This window comes from Drosophila miranda (genome assembly GCF_003369915.1).
Source record: "Drosophila miranda strain MSH22 chromosome Y unlocalized genomic scaffold, D.miranda_PacBio2.1 Contig_Y2_pilon, whole genome shotgun sequence".
NCBI lineage: Eukaryota > Metazoa > Arthropoda > Insecta > Diptera > Drosophilidae > Drosophila > Drosophila miranda.
This window is the reverse complement of record NW_022881614.1, coordinates 2886054-2902788: the sequence shown is the minus strand read 5'-3', so window position 1 is coordinate 2902788 and position 16735 is coordinate 2886054. Positions and strand designations below refer to the sequence as shown.

Here is a 16735-nt window from a genome sequence, read left to right as displayed (position 1 = left end):
TTTTCGTCCTTTGTGGGGGCGGAAGTGGGCGGGGCGAAGTTTTGAAATATTTTTGTAGCAGGGACATATCACAGAAGTCTGGATCCAAAACATCGTTGCTCTAGCTCTTATAGTCTTTGAGCACTAGGCGCTGAAGGGGACGGACAGACGGACAGACGGACGGACGGACAGACGGACAGACGGACAGACAGCCATGGCTCAATCGACTCGGCTATTGATGCTGATCAAGAATATATATACTTTATGGGGTCGGAAACGATTCCTTCTGGACGTTACACACATCCACTTTTACCACAAATCTAATATACCCCAATACTCATTTTGAGTATCGGTTATAATAATCAAAAGAAAAACCTTGCTAAACAGACCTCAAAAGCTTCATTCTTTACACATCGTATTTAGGTAAGTCATTATACATATACATATATATTTACTATGAAGAACTGGAATAGATGCACTGTCTGCATCGCCTACATCGCCTGCCTATGTACCAGTGTGCCTAGTGGGTCCCTTGGATTGGAGTCGTGTTTTCCGGGTATGGGGATATGTGTACCCTGTTCAAGGGAGAGTGGTACTGTGGGTGTATAGGTGGGAGTCAGATTAGCTGAGCTCGAATCCCACACCGGACTGTATGGCATAGAGCAGCTTTTCGCGCATTTGTTCCACAGTATTAAATGGCGGCAACTTCAGCAGATTGGTGCAGGTGCTGGCCGTAGGCAAGCGCTCCATATCTCCAGCATTTTGTATGAAGAATGGAGGATCCAGGTCCTGCAAACGATATTTAATATAAGATAAAACAGGTTCAAATGAAATTCCATCTAGTGGTCACACCTTAAAACCCAACAACGGTGGCCTAGAACAGCTGGTAACGAACTTTAGCAGCTGCCTGCGCTGCAGGTCATCGAAGCCCTCTAATGCCTCCCAGAAGGCCACAATCGAGGGATGCTCCGGCGTGTATTCGCCGCCGTACTTGCAGTGCTTCTTGAGATCCTCCAGATCGATCGGAATCTCAGCACCAGAGATGAGTATTTGCAGCTCCTTGTTGCTGAACATTTTCAGCCATTCGATGGGCAGGACATTGGACAGACCCTTGCGGAAGGCATTGCAGTGGCGACGTATCTGGACATTGAGCTTATAGTCGGCTATCAGCTGGATATAATCAATGCGATTTGAGTTGGTCACCGGAGTGCTCTGGCCCTGCGGCTTCAGCTCGACAATCTGTGTCTGTCCCAGCGAGCTGCTGGCCACCGTGAAATCCAAATTCAGTTCACTGACATCCCCCGTATAGTCCTTCAAGTACAATAGATTGCGATACAGTTCCGGGTCCAGCGAGGCCAACTGATGTATGTCCACATCCGAGTATTTGCCAGCCAGTTTTGTCAGGAAGAACTCGGCCAGCGGCAGCTCCACGAGCAGATTCTCGTATATCGCCTTGCCCAGAATGCGACCAATGAAATAGTAATGTTTCTCAAAGTCGCCAAAAAGATCTGCCACATTCGGATTCGGATAAAGCTTGTTGTCCGTGGTTACCCTGGTAATGCCAATATAATGAATAAAGGGATTTCCCCCTTGGGTATAGCTAATGTCCTCACATGAAAAAACCCCGATTGGGATCGAATGCAGATTTGATAAGCTCTGATAGGAATTCGCGAAAAACTCCGCCGCCATCAATTCCCGCCTCATCCAGACCCAGCGAAGAGACAAACTGTATGCGGAATTTCGGACGTAGATCCGGCTCTGTAAGAAAGATAATTTCATTAAAATCAAACATTATGGAATAGGAGGGGAGAGCATACCATTCTCCGGGCGCAGCTTGTCGTAGGCATCTTCATATAGATGCGTCCGCCAGACAGTGATCATAATGGAGGGACCCTGGAGGAAGGCTTGTAAGTGGCCCTGTACTCGCATCTTGTTGGCTGCCACCAGACCTTGAAGAATGCTCACACGCTTGCTGAAGGCCACCACAAATGGTATTTCGCGCAGAATGCTTATTGAGCGTATCTGCTTGGTGGACATGGGCGGACCGTTCTCGAAGTCTTCGCGTGTAAAGTCCCGGATCGGTTGAAAGGGACGAATGCCGCGCAAACGGCTGCTATGAGTCAGGGGAAGATCGGTTGGCCTATCGAGCGGCAGGTCCAATCGGCTGACAGTCCAGTGCGACTCCGGACAGATGCCCATGCGCAGGTCACGCGTGTGTATTTGGTTGAGCACAAAGCACATTGAGCAGATTGGCCCAGATCTGCTTCTGATGACGCAGCTTTTTGTCATCGGCCTCTGTGCCCAACACGCTGCAATAGTTGGCCAAATTGCTGCGCGTTTCTGGAAAGGCCAGCTCCACGAGGCCCAAACTAATGTCCTTAAGCGTCTTCGACATTTGCACAATCTCTGCAATAGAGAATGGCATTAGTCGAACGTGCGTCGTCGGCATCAGCTTATTCTCCACAAACTCTACATCGTGCAGAGTGGGCAGCAGACGTCCAAAGAGCATACAAAACGTGGCCAACAGTGGAATGGTGCGATCCACTCCTTGCTGCTTCGCTGTGGAAATGCGAAAGAAATGGCAATTTGTAATGGAACCAAAGAAGCTGTCTTTCATTTTAAAGAGCACTTACGCACAACCCCCTTGGAAATGAGGGTAAGCGGTGCTGAGAAACCGAGCTGTGTGGATTCGGCGGCCAGCTTGAACCATACGGCGCGTATAAACTTCGGAGTGAAGGCCAGAGTGTAGAGCAGCCTGCAAGGGCAAAAGTTTACTTAACTGAATGCTCATTATTGACCATATTCTCACTTATATTCGAAGACTGCGTGTTTGTTGTAGATCATTAGGTTGTGGCAGATCTCGCAGAGGGCGTAGATCAGTTGGCTGTGCTCAATGTGAGGATCCAGCTGCTGGACAATAAAATCCACGCGCTCCGTTTCGTTCAGTGTGGCTATAGACTCCAGCAGACAGTCACGCTCCTTGCTGCTTAGTTCCGCGCTCGTGCGTCTGCTCCATATCGTAGTCCAGTGTGTGAGCGACTGGCTGGTCCTCCTCTTCCTCCTCATCCGATTCATTGTCGCTGTCCACATGCCGATGCGGGGCATTGGCATGCGTTCGTAGAGTGGACTTGGGAAGGAGCAGAATGTTGGGCATCATTTCGGCTATGATTCGCACGTATACAGTGAGCAGTGAACTCTGCAGCAATGTGGCTGCAGACACAAGACAATTTATGATGGATATTTGATCCGGGTACTCAAATACAATATTTTTGTAGCGACCTACCCAGCTGCCTGCGGTCGAGCACCAAGAGAGAGTTAAGTAAGAATGAGGTAAACAAGGCATCCATTGGTTGGGCCACGGTTTGCTTAGCGCCGCCGCTGCCCGTGTCTGCTCCATGGAACAAGAAGCTGCGCCGACTGGACGCACTATCTGACTCCGATGTCGCAGTCACCGCTGCTGTTTCCAGGAGATCGATGAGCGAGCGCATCAGCAGATCGAATGGGAACTCTGGATATTCTGCCAGGCAGGGGAGTACGAAACAACGTATGGCATCCGTGTGGGGCGTGGCCAGGATATCCTTTATGAAATTCTGGCACACGAGCAATGACACGGGCAATACTTGGCCCCCATTACAGGCTCGTTTGGCCACTGCCAACACACGCAGCAGCAAATGGAGTAGGGCATCGGCCTGCGGACTGGGGGCATACAGCGTTTCCCCATCCAGCGGCGGGCATTTTTCATCCAGCAGCCTGCGCAAGCGATGGAAATAGTTGCGTGCGATTAGGAACCCAAACACACGCTCCAAATATTTGAACAGCAATGTCTCATCGTTCACATAGCGTTCCACGGAGGTGACGGTTGTGAAGGTTTCCAGCATTCGCAGGGGAATGGCCTGGGGAGCCTGGGAGAGCGTCAGCTGGAGCAGGCAAGCGTCTAGGAGCTTGCATACACGAAACAGCCATATCGGATCCGAGGCTGAATGCTGCAATAGGCGGCCAGGGCTACGCAGGATTTGTTGACAGACTTCAATCTGGAAAAGCAAAGCATAAGCCGGCTAGCGAGTGGAATATATAATTGACAGTTTTACGAGTCATACCAAACGTTCGCCGTCCTTGGCTTCGCGACTGCTGTAGAAGAAGTTGAGGCGACGCAACAGAAAATTCAGACTCTCATCCTCCGTCAGGCGGTGGCGATGAATCTGGAGGTATATGTCAAAGGCCTCACGCTCCGCCCTTTTGAGACGCTGGCGATGAATGAAAGAACGGGCATAGGACTGCAGCAACACCGCGCCGTTGGCCTTCTGGCGCAGCTCATTGCGTTTCTGTCGCTCCTCGGCTGCTTTCCGTATCACAGTCTCCCGGTCGTGTGTATGCGAAGCGCCACCAAGACTTTGCACCGGACGACGACGGAACTCGCCATCGAATCCAAACATGACGCTGCACTTGTCTTGGTTTAATATTGAAGTTGTTCCGTCTTGTTTCTATTAAGTTTCTGTTGTTGTTGTTATTGTTGTTGCCAGCAGCTGGTCTCGTTCTCTTTATAGGCTCTGCACACTGAGCCCATCCCGGGGGAATGGTGGGATTTTTTGACAGATGTGAAACTCCGATTCACACTGCCACCATCCACCATCCACCATCCGTCAAAAACAGCTGATGCCAATAACAAGTTCATTAAATTTGCGCGGAAGACTTATTAATTCTTGGTTCTTATAATGGATGATGAAGATATAGCAATTATTTCGGCTGTGGTTCAACAGCAAAATATTTTCTTGCACCAACTAATAATGTTGCTGTCAATGAATAATGATGATGACGATGATGACTTTAACATTGACGAGGATGAGATGACCCAGATGACTGCCATAAAAACACAAAAGCCAGGAAGATTATGGTCGTTTGTGAGTACTTCTACTAACTTCAACTATAGTTTAAAGTACAAGGACATATTTTATGGTTTTAGAAGCGGTTCGGGATATTTTGGGAGAAAGATGTACCAGAAAACAACGAGGCGTTTTTCAAAGAGAGTTTCCGAATGGAGAGGCCCTGCTTTGATATTTTAGTGAATCGGCTTGAAGTACTGCGAAAGAAGGACACCAACTGCCGAGCTGCAATTCCTTTGGAAAAGCGCATCGCCATTGCGCTATACACTTTGGCTCGTCCTCTGAGTACCGAACAGTTGGCAGGCTTTTCGGTGTAGCTCCAAACAGTGTGTGTAATATCCTGCACGAGTTTTGCAGAGCACTTATAGGTATGCAAATATCTTGCACAAAAATATGTATTAAGCAAGTTGGTTTAATGTCCTAAATTATTTAAATCCGATTCTTTTTAGATACAGATTTACATATGTAAATATCGGCTCTGCAGGAAGGTGCAATGACTCGATGATATACCAGAAGTCAAGCCTTGCAAAACATATCGAAGCATCGGCAATACTCCAAGAGAAAGCCAAGGAAATAAGCGGAGTAAACGTCCCTGTAATGCTTATCGGGGACTCGGCATTTAGGTTTTCTAAAAAGCTGATGAAACCTTCCCCGTTTTCCACATTCGCCTCTTTGGAATAGCGCACGTTTAACTACAACCTTTCCAAAGCTAGGCCAGTGGTGGAAAATGCATTTGGGCATTTAAAAGCCAGATTTCGAATATTCGGAAAAGGTCTTGATAGCCACCAAAAAAATAATAGCGCCATAATAATGAGCTGTTGTATTTTACACAATATATTAAATATGCACAACAGCGCGATTAATGAAAATTGGGAGCTTGCAACAAATGAGCAGCGCGAACAGCCCGATACCAGCAACAGTTCTGCTGACTTTAATCAGTCAGCAGAACAGATACGATCTGCAATCGCAAAATATTGTGTAGACCGTAATGAAAATTAAAAACTTATTTATTTTTATTTTTTAAAACTTCTAATAAGTCGTTCTGGAATTTTGTTTGGGTGCTGATCAAGTCCTGCACCATCTTCTCCTGCCTAACGTCGTGCTCCTCCTTCTTTCTGTGGTGGTCCTTTTGTTGTTCGAGACGCTCCTGGGCGATCTCTGCCAGCCACGAAATTTCGGTCTTTTTCTTTTTCTTTGGCGGACGCCCAGACAAGGTGCTGGAGCTACAAGATCCGTCCAGGTCCATCTCAATAATATCCGAAAAGTACTCATCAGGATCTGCAATGAACACCTTAAATGAAATATATTTTTTTTGCAATAAATTAATAAAACTTACTATCGTTGTCCAATGTGCTCTGCTCCATGTTGTTTGCACTCAAGATGCCAAATCAGCTAACTTCAGTTCAGCGCCCTGAATGTGACGGTCAACCGGCGGTAATCTGATATCTTGCACATGCCGCAAGATCAGCATTATCGCTTATGCCAAGTCGGCTTACCGACTGTAGCTTTGTAGCTCTAAGTACATATATTTTGTAGCTTTGCATTCTTTGGCAATTAAATACTTTTGATTCAGCTTATGCCACAGCTTGCTGGTGGCTCCTAGTTTTAGTTCTGTTCTTATAACGAAAGCTAACGCTTCTTAATAAACCTTGCTCCGGCAACCAGCCGTAAACACTTTGAATTATTAATTCTATACCACTGTACCACAAGGCCAGTGATAAGAGAGACAGTTATCTCTCCAACATAATCTTCATAAAGGATTCTATACCACGGAACCCGCACGAGGACCACCGCATCAAGCAGCTAAGGCTACTTGGACATACGGACAACTTAATTTACACATGTGAATTTTTGCGTGGTCCGCGCAAATCTTCAATTTTCTCCTTCCATATGTCAATCAGCAGGCTCTTAAGCGCGGCACTCCATTTCACCCTGCGCCTGCTGTTGTTCTCTTGTTTGCTGCATTGTGTAATAATATTATATATTATAAACAATAAAAAACAAATATATCTATTCAACGTACCACTGGAGGAGTTTTCTGGCACTAAATCCATTTTATTAATAAGTTTTTCAAAACTTTGGTCTGCTGTCCTTCCGAGCTGTTCTGTAGTTGTTTTTTTTTTTTGTTAATTTTGTCACAATCATTGTTTACGTTTTCGCAGTGAATACCATTTTTCCATTGTGAATGACAATTATTCAGAGTTGCGTTTGAAAACCATCGGCTAACTATCGCATAGAAACGTGCGGTTTATAGGCTCTGCACACTGAGCCCATCCCGGGGGAATGGTGGGATTTTTTGACAGATGTGAAACTCCGATTCACACTGCCACCATCCACCATCCGTCAAAAACAGCTGATGCCAATAACAAGTTCATTAAATTTGCGCGGAAGATTTATTAATTCTTGTTTCTTATAATGGATGATGAAGATATAGCAATTATTTCGGCTGTGGTTCAACAGCAAAATATTTTCTTGCACCAACTAATAATGTTGCTGTCAATGAATAATGATGATGACGATGATGACTTTAACATTGACGAGGATGAGATGACCCAGATGACTGCCATAAAAACACAAAAGCCAGGAAGATTATAGTCGTTTGTGAGTACTTCTACTAACTTCAACCATAGTTTAAAGTACAAGGACATATTTTATGGTTTTAGAAGCGGTTCGGGACATTTTGGAGAAAGATGTACCAGAAAACAACGAGGCGTTTTTCAAAGAGAGTTTCCGAATGGAGAGGCCCTGCTTTGATATTTTAGTGAATCGGCTTGAAGTACTGCGAAAGAAGGACACCAACTGCCGAGCTGCAATTCCTTTGGAAAAGCGCATCGCCATTGCGCTATACACTTTGGGCTCGTCCTCTCAGTACCGAACAGTTGGCAGGCTTTTCGGTGTAGCTCCAAACAGTGTGTGTAATATCCTGCACGAGTTTTGCAGAGCACTTATAGGTATGCAAATATCTTGCACAAAAATATGTATTTAGCAAGTTGGTTTAATGTCCTAAATTATTTAAATCCGATTCTTTTTAGATACAGATTTACATATGTAAATATCGGCTCTGCAGGAAGGTGCAATGACTCGATGATATACCAGAAGTCAAGCCTTGCAAAACATATCGAAGCATCGGCATTACTCCAAGAGAAAGCTAAGGAAATAAGCGGAGTAAACGTCCCTGTAATGCTTATCGGGGACTCGGCATTTAGGTTTTCTAAAAAGCTGATGAAACCTTACCCGTTTTCCACAGTCGCCTCTTTGGAATAGCGCACGGTTAACTACAACCTTTCCAAAGCTAGGCCAGTGGTGGAAAATGCATTTGGGCATTTAAAAGCCAGATTTCGAATATTCGGAAAAGGTCTTGATAGCCACCACAAAAATAATAGCGCCATAATAATGAGCTGTTGTATTTTACACAATATATTAAATATGCACAACAGCGCGATTAATGAAAATTGGGAGCTTGCAACAAATGAGCAGCGCGAACAGCCCGATACCAGCAACAGTTCTGCTGACTTTAATCAGTCAGCAGAACAGATACGATCTGCAATCGCAAAATATTGTGTAGACCGTAATGAAAATTAAAATTTTATTTATTTTTATTTTTTAAAACTTCTAATAAGTCGTTCTGGAATTTTGGAATTTAACATCGTGCTCCTCCTTCTTTCTGTGGTGGTCCTTTTGTTGTTCGAGACGCTCCTGGGCGATCTCTGCCAGACACGAAATTTCGGTCTTTTTCTTTTTCTTTGGCGGACGCCCAGACAAGGTGCTGGAGCTACAAGATCCGTCCAGGTCCATCTCAATAATATCCGGAAAGTACTCATCAGGATCTGCAATGAACACCTTAAATGAAATATAATTTTTTAGCAATAAATTAATAAAACTTACTGTCGTTGTCCAATGTGCTCTGCTCCATGTTGTTTGCACTCAAAATGCCAAATCAGCGAACTTCAGTTCAGCGCCCTGAATGTTACGGTCAACCGGCGGTAATCTGATATCTTGCACATGCCGCAAGATCAGCATTATCGCTTATGACAAGTCGGCTTACCGACTGTAGCTTTGTAGCTCTAAGTACAAATATTTTGTAGCTTTGCATTCTTTGGCAATTAAATACTTTTGATTCAGCTTATGCCCCAGCTTGCTGGTGGCTCCTAGTTTTAGTTCTGTTCTTATAACGAAAGCTAACGCTTCTTAATAAACCTTGCTCCGGCAACCAGCCGTAAACACTTTGAATTATTAATTCTATACCACTGTACCACAAGGCCAGTGATAAGAGAGACAGTTATCTCTCCAACATAATCTTCATAAAGGATTCTATACCACGGAACCCGCACGAGGACCACCGCATCAAGCAGCTAAGGCTACTTGGACATACGGACAACTTAATTTACACATGTGAATTTTTGCGTGGTCCGCGCAAATCTTCCACTCTCTCCTTCCATATGTCAATCAGCAGGCTCTCAGGCGCGGCACTCCATTTCACCCTGCCGCCTGCTGTTGTTCTCTTGTTTGCTGCATTGTGTAATAATATTATATATTATAAACAATAAAAAACAAATATATCTATTCAACGTACCACTGGAGGAGTTTTCTGGCACTAAATCCATTTTATTAATAAGTTTTTCAAAACTTTGGTCTGCTGTCCTTCCGAGCTGTTCTGTAGTTGTTTTTTTTTTTTTGTTAATTTTGTCACAATCATTGTTTACGTTTTCGCAGTGAATACCATTTTTCCATTGTGAATGACAATTATTCAGAGTTGCGTTTGAAAACCATCGGCTAACTATCGCATAGAAACGTGCGGTTTATAGGCTCTGCACACTGAGCCCATACCGGGGGAATGGTGGGATTTTTTGACAGATGTGAAACTCCGATTCACACTGCCACCATCCACCATCCGTCAAAAACAGCTGATGCCAATAACAAGTTCATTAAATTTGCGCGGAAGATTTATTAATTCTTGGTTCTTATAATGGATGATGAAGATATAGCAATTATTTCGGCTGTGGTTCAACAGCAAAATATTTTCTTGCACCAACTAATAATGTTGCTGTCAATGAATAATGATGATGACGATGATGACTTTAACATTGACGAGGATGAGATGACCCAGATGACTGCCATAAAAACACAAAAGCCAGGAAGATTATAGTCGTTTGTGAGTACTTCTACTAACTTCAACCATAGTTTAAAGTACAAGGACATATTTTATGGTTTTAGAAGCGGTTCGGGACATTTTGGAGAAAGATGTACCAGAAAACAACGAGGCGTTTTTCAAAGAGAGTTTCCGAATGGAGAGGCCCTGCTTTGATATTTTAGTGAATCGGCTTGAAGTGCTGCGAAAGAAGGACACCAACTGCCGAGCTGCAATTCCTTTGGAAAAGCGCATCGCCATTGCGCTATACACTTTGGGCTCGTCCTCTCAGTACCGAACAGTTGGCAGGCTTTTCGGTGTAGCTCCAAACAGTGTGTGTAATATCCTGCACGAGTTTTGCAGAGCACTTATAGGTATGCAAATATCTTGCACAAAAATATGTATTTAGCAAGTTGGTTTAATGTCCTAAATTATTTAAATCCGATTCTTTTTAGATACAGATTTACATATGTAAATATCGGCTCTGCAGGAAGGTGCAATGACTCGATGATATACCAGAAGTCAAGCCTTGCAAAACATATCGAAGCATCGGCATTACTCCAAGAGAAAGCTAAGGAAATAAGCGGAGTAAACGTCCCTGTAATGCTTATCGGGGACTCGGCATTTAGGTTTTCTAAAAAGCTGATGAAACCTTACCCGTTTTCCACAGTCGCCTCTTTGGAATAGCGCACGTTTAACTACAACCTTTCCAAAGCTAGGCCAGTGGTGGAAAATGCATTTGGGCATTTAAAAGCCAGATTTCGAATATTCGGAAAAGGTCTTGATAGCCACCACAAAAATAATAGCGCCATAATAATGAGCTGTTGTATTTTACACAATATATTAAATATGCACAACAGCGCGATTAATGAAAATTGGGAGCTTGCAACAAATGAGCAGCGCGAACAGCCCGATACCAGCAACAGTTCTGCTGACTTTAATCAGTCAGCAGAACAGATATGATCTGCAATTGCAAAATATTGTGTAGACCGTAATGAAAATTAAAAACTTATTTATTTTTATTTTTTAAAACTTCTAATAAGTCGTTCTGGAATTTTGTTTGGGTGCTGATCAAGTCCTGCACCATCTTCTCCTGCCTAACGTCGTGCTCCTCCTTCTTTCTGTGGTGGTCCTTTTGTTGTTCGAGACGATTCTGGGCTATCTCTGCCAGCCACGAAATTTCGGTCTTTTTCTTTTTCTTTGGCGGACGCCCAGACAAGGTGCTGGAGCTACAAGATCCGTCCAGGTCCATCTCAATAATATCCGAAAAGTACTCATCAGGATCTGCAATGAACACCTTAAATGAAATATATTTTTTTTGCAATAAATTAATAAAACTTACTATCGTTGTCCAATGTGCTCTGCTCCATGTTGTTTGCACTCATGATGCCAAATCAGCTAACTTCAGTTCAGCGCCCTGAATGTGACGGTCAACCGGCGGTAATCTGATATCTTGCACATGCCGCAAGATCAGCATTATCGCTTATGCCAAGTCGGCTTACCGACTGTAGCTTTGTAGCTCTAAGTACATATATTTTGTAGCTTTGCATTCTTTGGCAATTAAATACTTTTGATTCAGCTTATGCCGCAGCTTGCTGGTGGCTCCTAGTTTTAGTTCTGTTCTTATAACGAAAGCTAACGCTTCTTAATAAACCTTGCTCCGGCAACCAGCCGTAAACACTTTGAATTATTAATTCTATACCACTGTACCACAAGGCCAGTGATAAGAGAGACAGTTATCTCTCCAACATAATCTTCATAAAGGATTCTATACCACGGAACCCGCACGAGGACCACCGCATCAAGCAGCTAAGGCTACTTGGACATACGGACAACTTAATTTACACATGTGAATTTTTGCGTGGTCCGCGCAAATCTTCAATTTTCTCCTTCCATATGTCAATCAGCAGGCTCTCAAGCGCGGCACTCCATTTCACCCTGCCGCCTGCTGTTGTTCTCTTGTTTGCTGCATTGTGTAATAATATTATATATTATAAACAATAAAAAACAAATATATCTATTCAACGTACCACTGGAGGAGTTTTCTGGCACTAAATCCATTTTATTAATAAGTTTTTCAAAACTTTGGTCTGCTGTCCTTCCGAGCTGTTCTGTAGTTGTTTTTTTTTTTTTTGTTAATTTTGTCACAATCATTGTTTACGTTTTCGCAGTGAATACCATTTTTCCATTGTGAATGACAATTATTCAGAGTTGCGTTTGAAAACCATCGGCTAACTATCGCATAGAAACGTGCGGTTTATAGGCTCTGCACACTGAGCCCATCCCGGGGGAATGGTGGGATTTTTTGACAGATGTGAAACTCCGATTCACACTGCCACCATCCACCATCCGTCAAAAACAGCTGATGCCAATAACAAGTTCATTAAATTTGCGCGGAAGATTTATTAATTCTTGGTTCTTATAATGGATGATGAAGATATAGCAATTATTTCGGCTGTGGTTCAACAGCAAAATATTTTCTTGCACCAACTAATAATGTTGCTGTCAATGAATAATGATGATGACGATGATGACTTCAACATTGACGAGGATGAGATGACCCAGATGACTGCCATAAAAACACAAAAGCCAGGAAGATTATAGTCGTTTGTGAGTACTTCTACTAACTTCAACCATAGTTTAAAGTACAAGGACATATTTTATGGTTTTAGAAGCGGTTCGGGACATTTTGGAGAAAGATGTACCAGAAAACAACGAGGCGTTTTTCAAAGAGAGTTTCCGAATGGAGAGGCCCTGCTTTGATATTTTAGTGAATCGGCTTGAAGTGCTGCGAAAGAAGGACACCAACTGCCGAGCTGCAATTCCTTTGGAAAAGCGCATCGCCATTGCGCTATACACTTTGGGCTCGTCCTCTGAGTACCGAACAGTTGGCAGGCTTTTCGGTGTAGCGCCAAACAGTGTGTGTAATATCCTGCACGAGTTTTGCAGAGCACTTATACGTATGCAAATATCTTGCACAAAAATATGTATTTAGCAAGTTGGTTTAATGTCCTAAATTATTTAAATCCGATTCTTTTTAGATACAGATTTACATATGTAAATATCGGCTCTGCAGGAAGGTGCAATGACTCGATGATATACCAGAAGTCAAGCCTTGCAAAACATATCGAAGCATCGGCAATACTCCAAGAGAAAGCCAAGGAAATAAGCGGAGTAAACGTCCCTGTAATGCTTATCGGGGGGGGACTCGGCATTTAGGTTTTCTAAAAAGCTGATGAAACCTTCCCCGTTTTCCACATTCGCCTCTTTGGAATAGCGCACGTTTAACTACAACCTTTCCAAAGCTAGGCCAGTGGTGGAAAATGCATTTGGGCATTTAAAAGCCAGATTTCGAATATTCGGAAAAGGTCTTGATAGCCACCACAAAAATAATAGCGCCATAATAATGAGCTGTTGTATTTTACACAATATATTAAATATGCACAACAGCGCGATTAATGAAAATTGGGAGCTTGCAACAAATGAGCAGCGCGAACAGCCCGATACCAGCAACAGTTCTGCTGACTTTAATCAGTCAGCAGAACAGATACGATCTGCAATCGCAAAATATTGTGTAGACCGTAATGAAAATTAAAAACTTATTTATTTTTATTTTTTAAAACTTCTAATAAGTCGTTCTGGAATTTTGTTTGGGTGCTGATCAAGTCCTGCACCATCTTCTCCTGCCTAACGTCGTGCTCCTCCTTCTTTCTGTGGTGGTCCTTTTGTTGTTCGAGACGCTCCTGGGCGATCTCTGCCAGCCACGAAATTTCGGTCTTTTTCTTTTTCTTTGGCGGACGCCCAGACAAGGTGCTGGAGCTACAAGATCCGTCCAGGTCCATCTCAATAATATCCGAAAAGTACTCATCAGGATCTGCAATGAACACCTTAAATGAAATATATTTTTTTTGCAATAAATTAATAAAACTTACTATCGTTGTCCAATGTGCTCTGCTCCATGTTGTTTGCACTCAAGATGCCAAATCAGCTAACTTCAGTTCAGCGCCCTGAATGTGACGGTCAACCGGCGGTAATCTGATATCTTGCACATGCCGCAAGATCAGCATTATCGCTTATGCCAAGTCGGCTTACCGACTGTAGCTTTGTAGCTCTAAGTACATATATTTTGTAGCTTTGCATTCTTTGGCAATTAAATACTTTTGATTCAGCTTATGCCCCAGCTTGCTGGTGGTTCCTAGTTTTAGTTCTGTTCTTATAACGAAAGCTAACGCTTCTTAATAAACCTTGCTCCGGCAACCAGCCGTAAACACTTTGAATTATTAATTCTATACCACTGTACCACAAGGCCAGTGACAAGAGAGACAGTTATCTCTCCAACATAATCTTCATAAAGGATTCTATACCACGGAACCCGCACGAGGACCACCGCATCAAGCAGCTAAGGCTACTTGGACATACGGACATCTTAATTTACACATGTGAATTTTTGCGTGGTCCGCGCAAATCTTCAATTTTCTCCTTCCATATGTCAATCAGCAGGCTCTCAAGCGCGGCACTCCATTTCACCCTGCCGCCTGCTGTTGTTCTCTTGTTTGCTGCATTGTGTAATAATATTATATATTATAAACAATAAAAAACAAATAAATCTATTCAACGTACCACTGGAGGAGTTTTCTGGCACTAAATCCATTTTATTAATAAGTTTTTCAAAAATTTGGTCTGCTGTCCTTCCGAGCTGTTCTGTTCTTGTTTTTGTTTTTTGTTAATTTTGTCACAATCATTGTTTACGTTTTCGCAGTGAATACCATTTTTCCATTGTGAATGACAATTATTCAGAGTTGCATTTGAAAACCATCGGCTAACTATCGCATAGAAACGTTCGGTTTAGGAACATCCAAAATGGATGGTGGACTAATAGGCTCTGCACACTGAGCCCATCCCGGGGGAATGGTGGGATTTTTTGACAGATGTGAAACTCCGATTCACACTGCCACCATCCACCATCCGTCAAAAACAGCTGATGACAATAACAAGTTCATTAAATTTGCGCGGAAGATTTATTAATTCTTGGTTCTTATAATGGATGATGAAGATATAGCAATTATTTCGGCTGTGGTTCAACAGCAAAATATTTTCTTGCATCAACTAATAATGTTGCTGTCAATGAATAATGATGATGACGATGATGACTTTAACATTGACGAGGATGAGATGACCCAGATGACTGCCATAAAAACACAAAAGCCAGGAAGATTATGGTCGTTTGTGAGTACTTCTACTAACTTCAACCATAGTTTAAAGTACAAGGACATATTTTATGGTTTTAGAAGCGGTTCGGGACATTTTGGGGGAAAGATGTACCAGAAAACAACGAGGCGTTTTTCAAAGAGAGTTTCCGAATGGAGAGGCCGCCCTGCTTTGATATTTTAGTGAATCGGCTTGAAGTGCTGCGAAAGAAGGACACCAACTGCCGAGCTGCAATTCCTTTGGAAAAGCGCATCGCCATTGCGCTATACACTTTGGGCTCGTCCTCTGAGTACCGAACAGTTGGCAGGCTTTTCGGTGTAGCTCCAAACAGTGTGTGTAATATCCTGCACGAGTTTTGCAGAGCACTTATAGGTATGCAAATATCTTGCACAAAAATATGTATTTAGCAAGTTGGTTTAATGTCCTAAATTATTTAAATCCGATTCTTTTTAGATACAGATTTACATATGTAAATATCGGCTCTGCAGAAAGGTGCAATGACTCGATGATTTACCAGAAGTCAAGCCTTGCAAAACATATCGAAGCATCGGCATTACTCCAAGAGAAAGCCAAGGAAATAGGCGGAGTAAACGTCCCTGTAATGCTTATCGGGGACTCGGCATTTAGGTTTTCTAAAAAGCTGATGAAACCTTACCCGTTTTCCACAGTCGCCTCTTTGGAATAGCGCACGTTTAACTACAACCTTTCCAAAGCTAGGCGAGTGGTGGAAAATGCATTTGGGCATTTAAAAGCCAGATTTCGAATATTCGGAAAGGTCTTGATAGCCACCACAAAAATAATAGCGCCATAATAATGAGCTGTTGTATTTAACACAATATTTTAAATATGCACAACAGCGCGATTAATGAAAATTGTGAGCTTGCAACAAATGAGCAGCGCGAACAGCCCGATACCAGCAACAGTTCTGCTGACTTTAATCAGTCAGAAGAACAGATACGATCTGCAATCGCCAAATATTGTGTAGACCGTAATGAAAATTAAAAACTTATTTATTTTTATTTTTAAAACTTCTAATAAGTCGTTCTGGAATTTTGTTTGGGTGCTGATCAAGTCCTGCACCATCTTCTCCTGCCTAACGTCGTGCTCCTCCTTCTTTCTGTGGTGGTCCTTTTGTTGTTCGAGACGCTCCTGGGCGAAAAATGAAATATATTTTTTTAGCAATAAATTAATAAAACTTACTGTCGTTGTCCAATGTGCTCTGCTCCATGTTGTTTGCACTCAAGATGCCAAATCAGCGAACTTCAGTTCAGCGCCCTGAATGTGACGGTCAACCGGCGGTAATCTGATATCTTGCACATGCCGCAAGATCAGCATTATCGCTTATGCCAAGTCGGCTTACCGACTGTAGCTTTGTAGCTCTAAGTACATATATTTTTTAGCTTTGCATTCTTTGGCAATTAAATACTTTTGATTCAGCTTATGCCCCAGCTTGCTGGTGGCTCCTAGTTTTAGTTCTGTTCTTATAACGAAAGCTAACGCTTGTTAATAAACCTTGCTCCGGCAACCAGCCGTAAACACT

At 43.0% G+C, this 16735-nt stretch overlaps 2 protein-coding genes, 3 long non-coding RNA genes and 1 pseudogene across 8 annotated transcripts; 3 read left to right on the top strand and 3 right to left on the bottom strand.

Moving 5' to 3' along the window:
• Positions 1 to 436: 436 nt before the first annotated feature.
• Positions 437 to 4477, bottom strand: LOC117192646 (annotated as a pseudogene).
• Positions 4478 to 4563: 86 nt separating this feature from the next.
• Positions 4564 to 8640, top strand: LOC117192663. 3 transcript variants are annotated; one of them, XR_004474412.1, is made up of 3 exons: positions 4564 to 4877; positions 7523 to 7810; positions 7892 to 8640. It is a non-coding gene; the product is annotated as an uncharacterized LOC117192663 (long non-coding RNA). The 3 variants fall into 3 exon arrangements; XR_004474411.1 differs by lacking the exons at positions 7523 to 7810; positions 7892 to 8640 and adding exons at positions 4940 to 5227; positions 5309 to 6091; XR_004474413.1 differs by lacking the exon at positions 4564 to 4877 and adding an exon at positions 7114 to 7460.
• On the bottom strand, positions 5849 to 7047 carry LOC117192661. The gene is made up of 3 exons (XM_033397387.1): positions 6883 to 7047; positions 6196 to 6818; positions 5849 to 6137 (listed from the first exon to the last, which is right to left on the bottom strand). Exons 2-3 carry the CDS (start codon positions 6221 to 6223, stop codon positions 5863 to 5865), a joined length of 303 nt encoding a protein of 100 aa, XP_033253278.1. The 5' UTR covers positions 6224 to 6818; positions 6883 to 7047; the 3' UTR covers positions 5849 to 5862.
• A 1036-nt stretch (positions 8641 to 9676) lies between the features above and the next one.
• On the top strand, positions 9677 to 10846 carry LOC117192664. 2 transcript variants are annotated; one of them, XR_004474415.1, is made up of 3 exons: positions 9677 to 10011; positions 10074 to 10361; positions 10443 to 10846. It is a non-coding gene; the product is annotated as an uncharacterized LOC117192664 (long non-coding RNA). The 2 variants fall into 2 exon arrangements; XR_004474414.1 differs by lacking the exon at positions 9677 to 10011 and having other exon boundaries at positions 10020 to 10361.
• A 1392-nt stretch (positions 10847 to 12238) lies between these two features.
• Positions 12239 to 13815, top strand: LOC117192665. The gene is made up of 2 exons (XR_004474416.1): positions 12239 to 12597; positions 12660 to 13815. It is a non-coding gene; the product is annotated as an uncharacterized LOC117192665 (long non-coding RNA).
• On the bottom strand, positions 13573 to 14777 carry LOC117192660. Its single transcript, XM_033397386.1, has 3 exons — positions 14608 to 14777; positions 13920 to 14543; positions 13573 to 13861 (listed from the first exon to the last, which is right to left on the bottom strand). The coding sequence occupies exons 2-3, from the start codon at positions 13945 to 13947 to the stop codon at positions 13587 to 13589; spliced, it is 303 nt and encodes a 100-aa protein (XP_033253277.1). The 5' UTR covers positions 13948 to 14543; positions 14608 to 14777; the 3' UTR covers positions 13573 to 13586.
• Positions 14778 to 16735: the final 1958 nt, after the last annotated feature.

Excerpts from the sequence above, each read along its gene's own strand:
- LOC117192661 (XM_033397387.1), bottom strand. The coding sequence starts at position 6,223 with ATGGAGCAGAGCACATTGGACAACGATA. Across the intron at positions 6,138-6,195 it reads GAGCACATTGGACAACGATA|ATCCTGATGAGTACTTTTCG; the intron begins GTAAGTTTTATT and ends TGTTCATTGCAG.
- LOC117192660 (XM_033397386.1), bottom strand. The coding sequence starts at position 13,947 with ATGGAGCAGAGCACATTGGACAACGATA. Across the intron at positions 13,862-13,919 it reads GAGCACATTGGACAACGATA|ATCCTGATGAGTACTTTTCG; the intron begins GTAAGTTTTATT and ends TGTTCATTGCAG.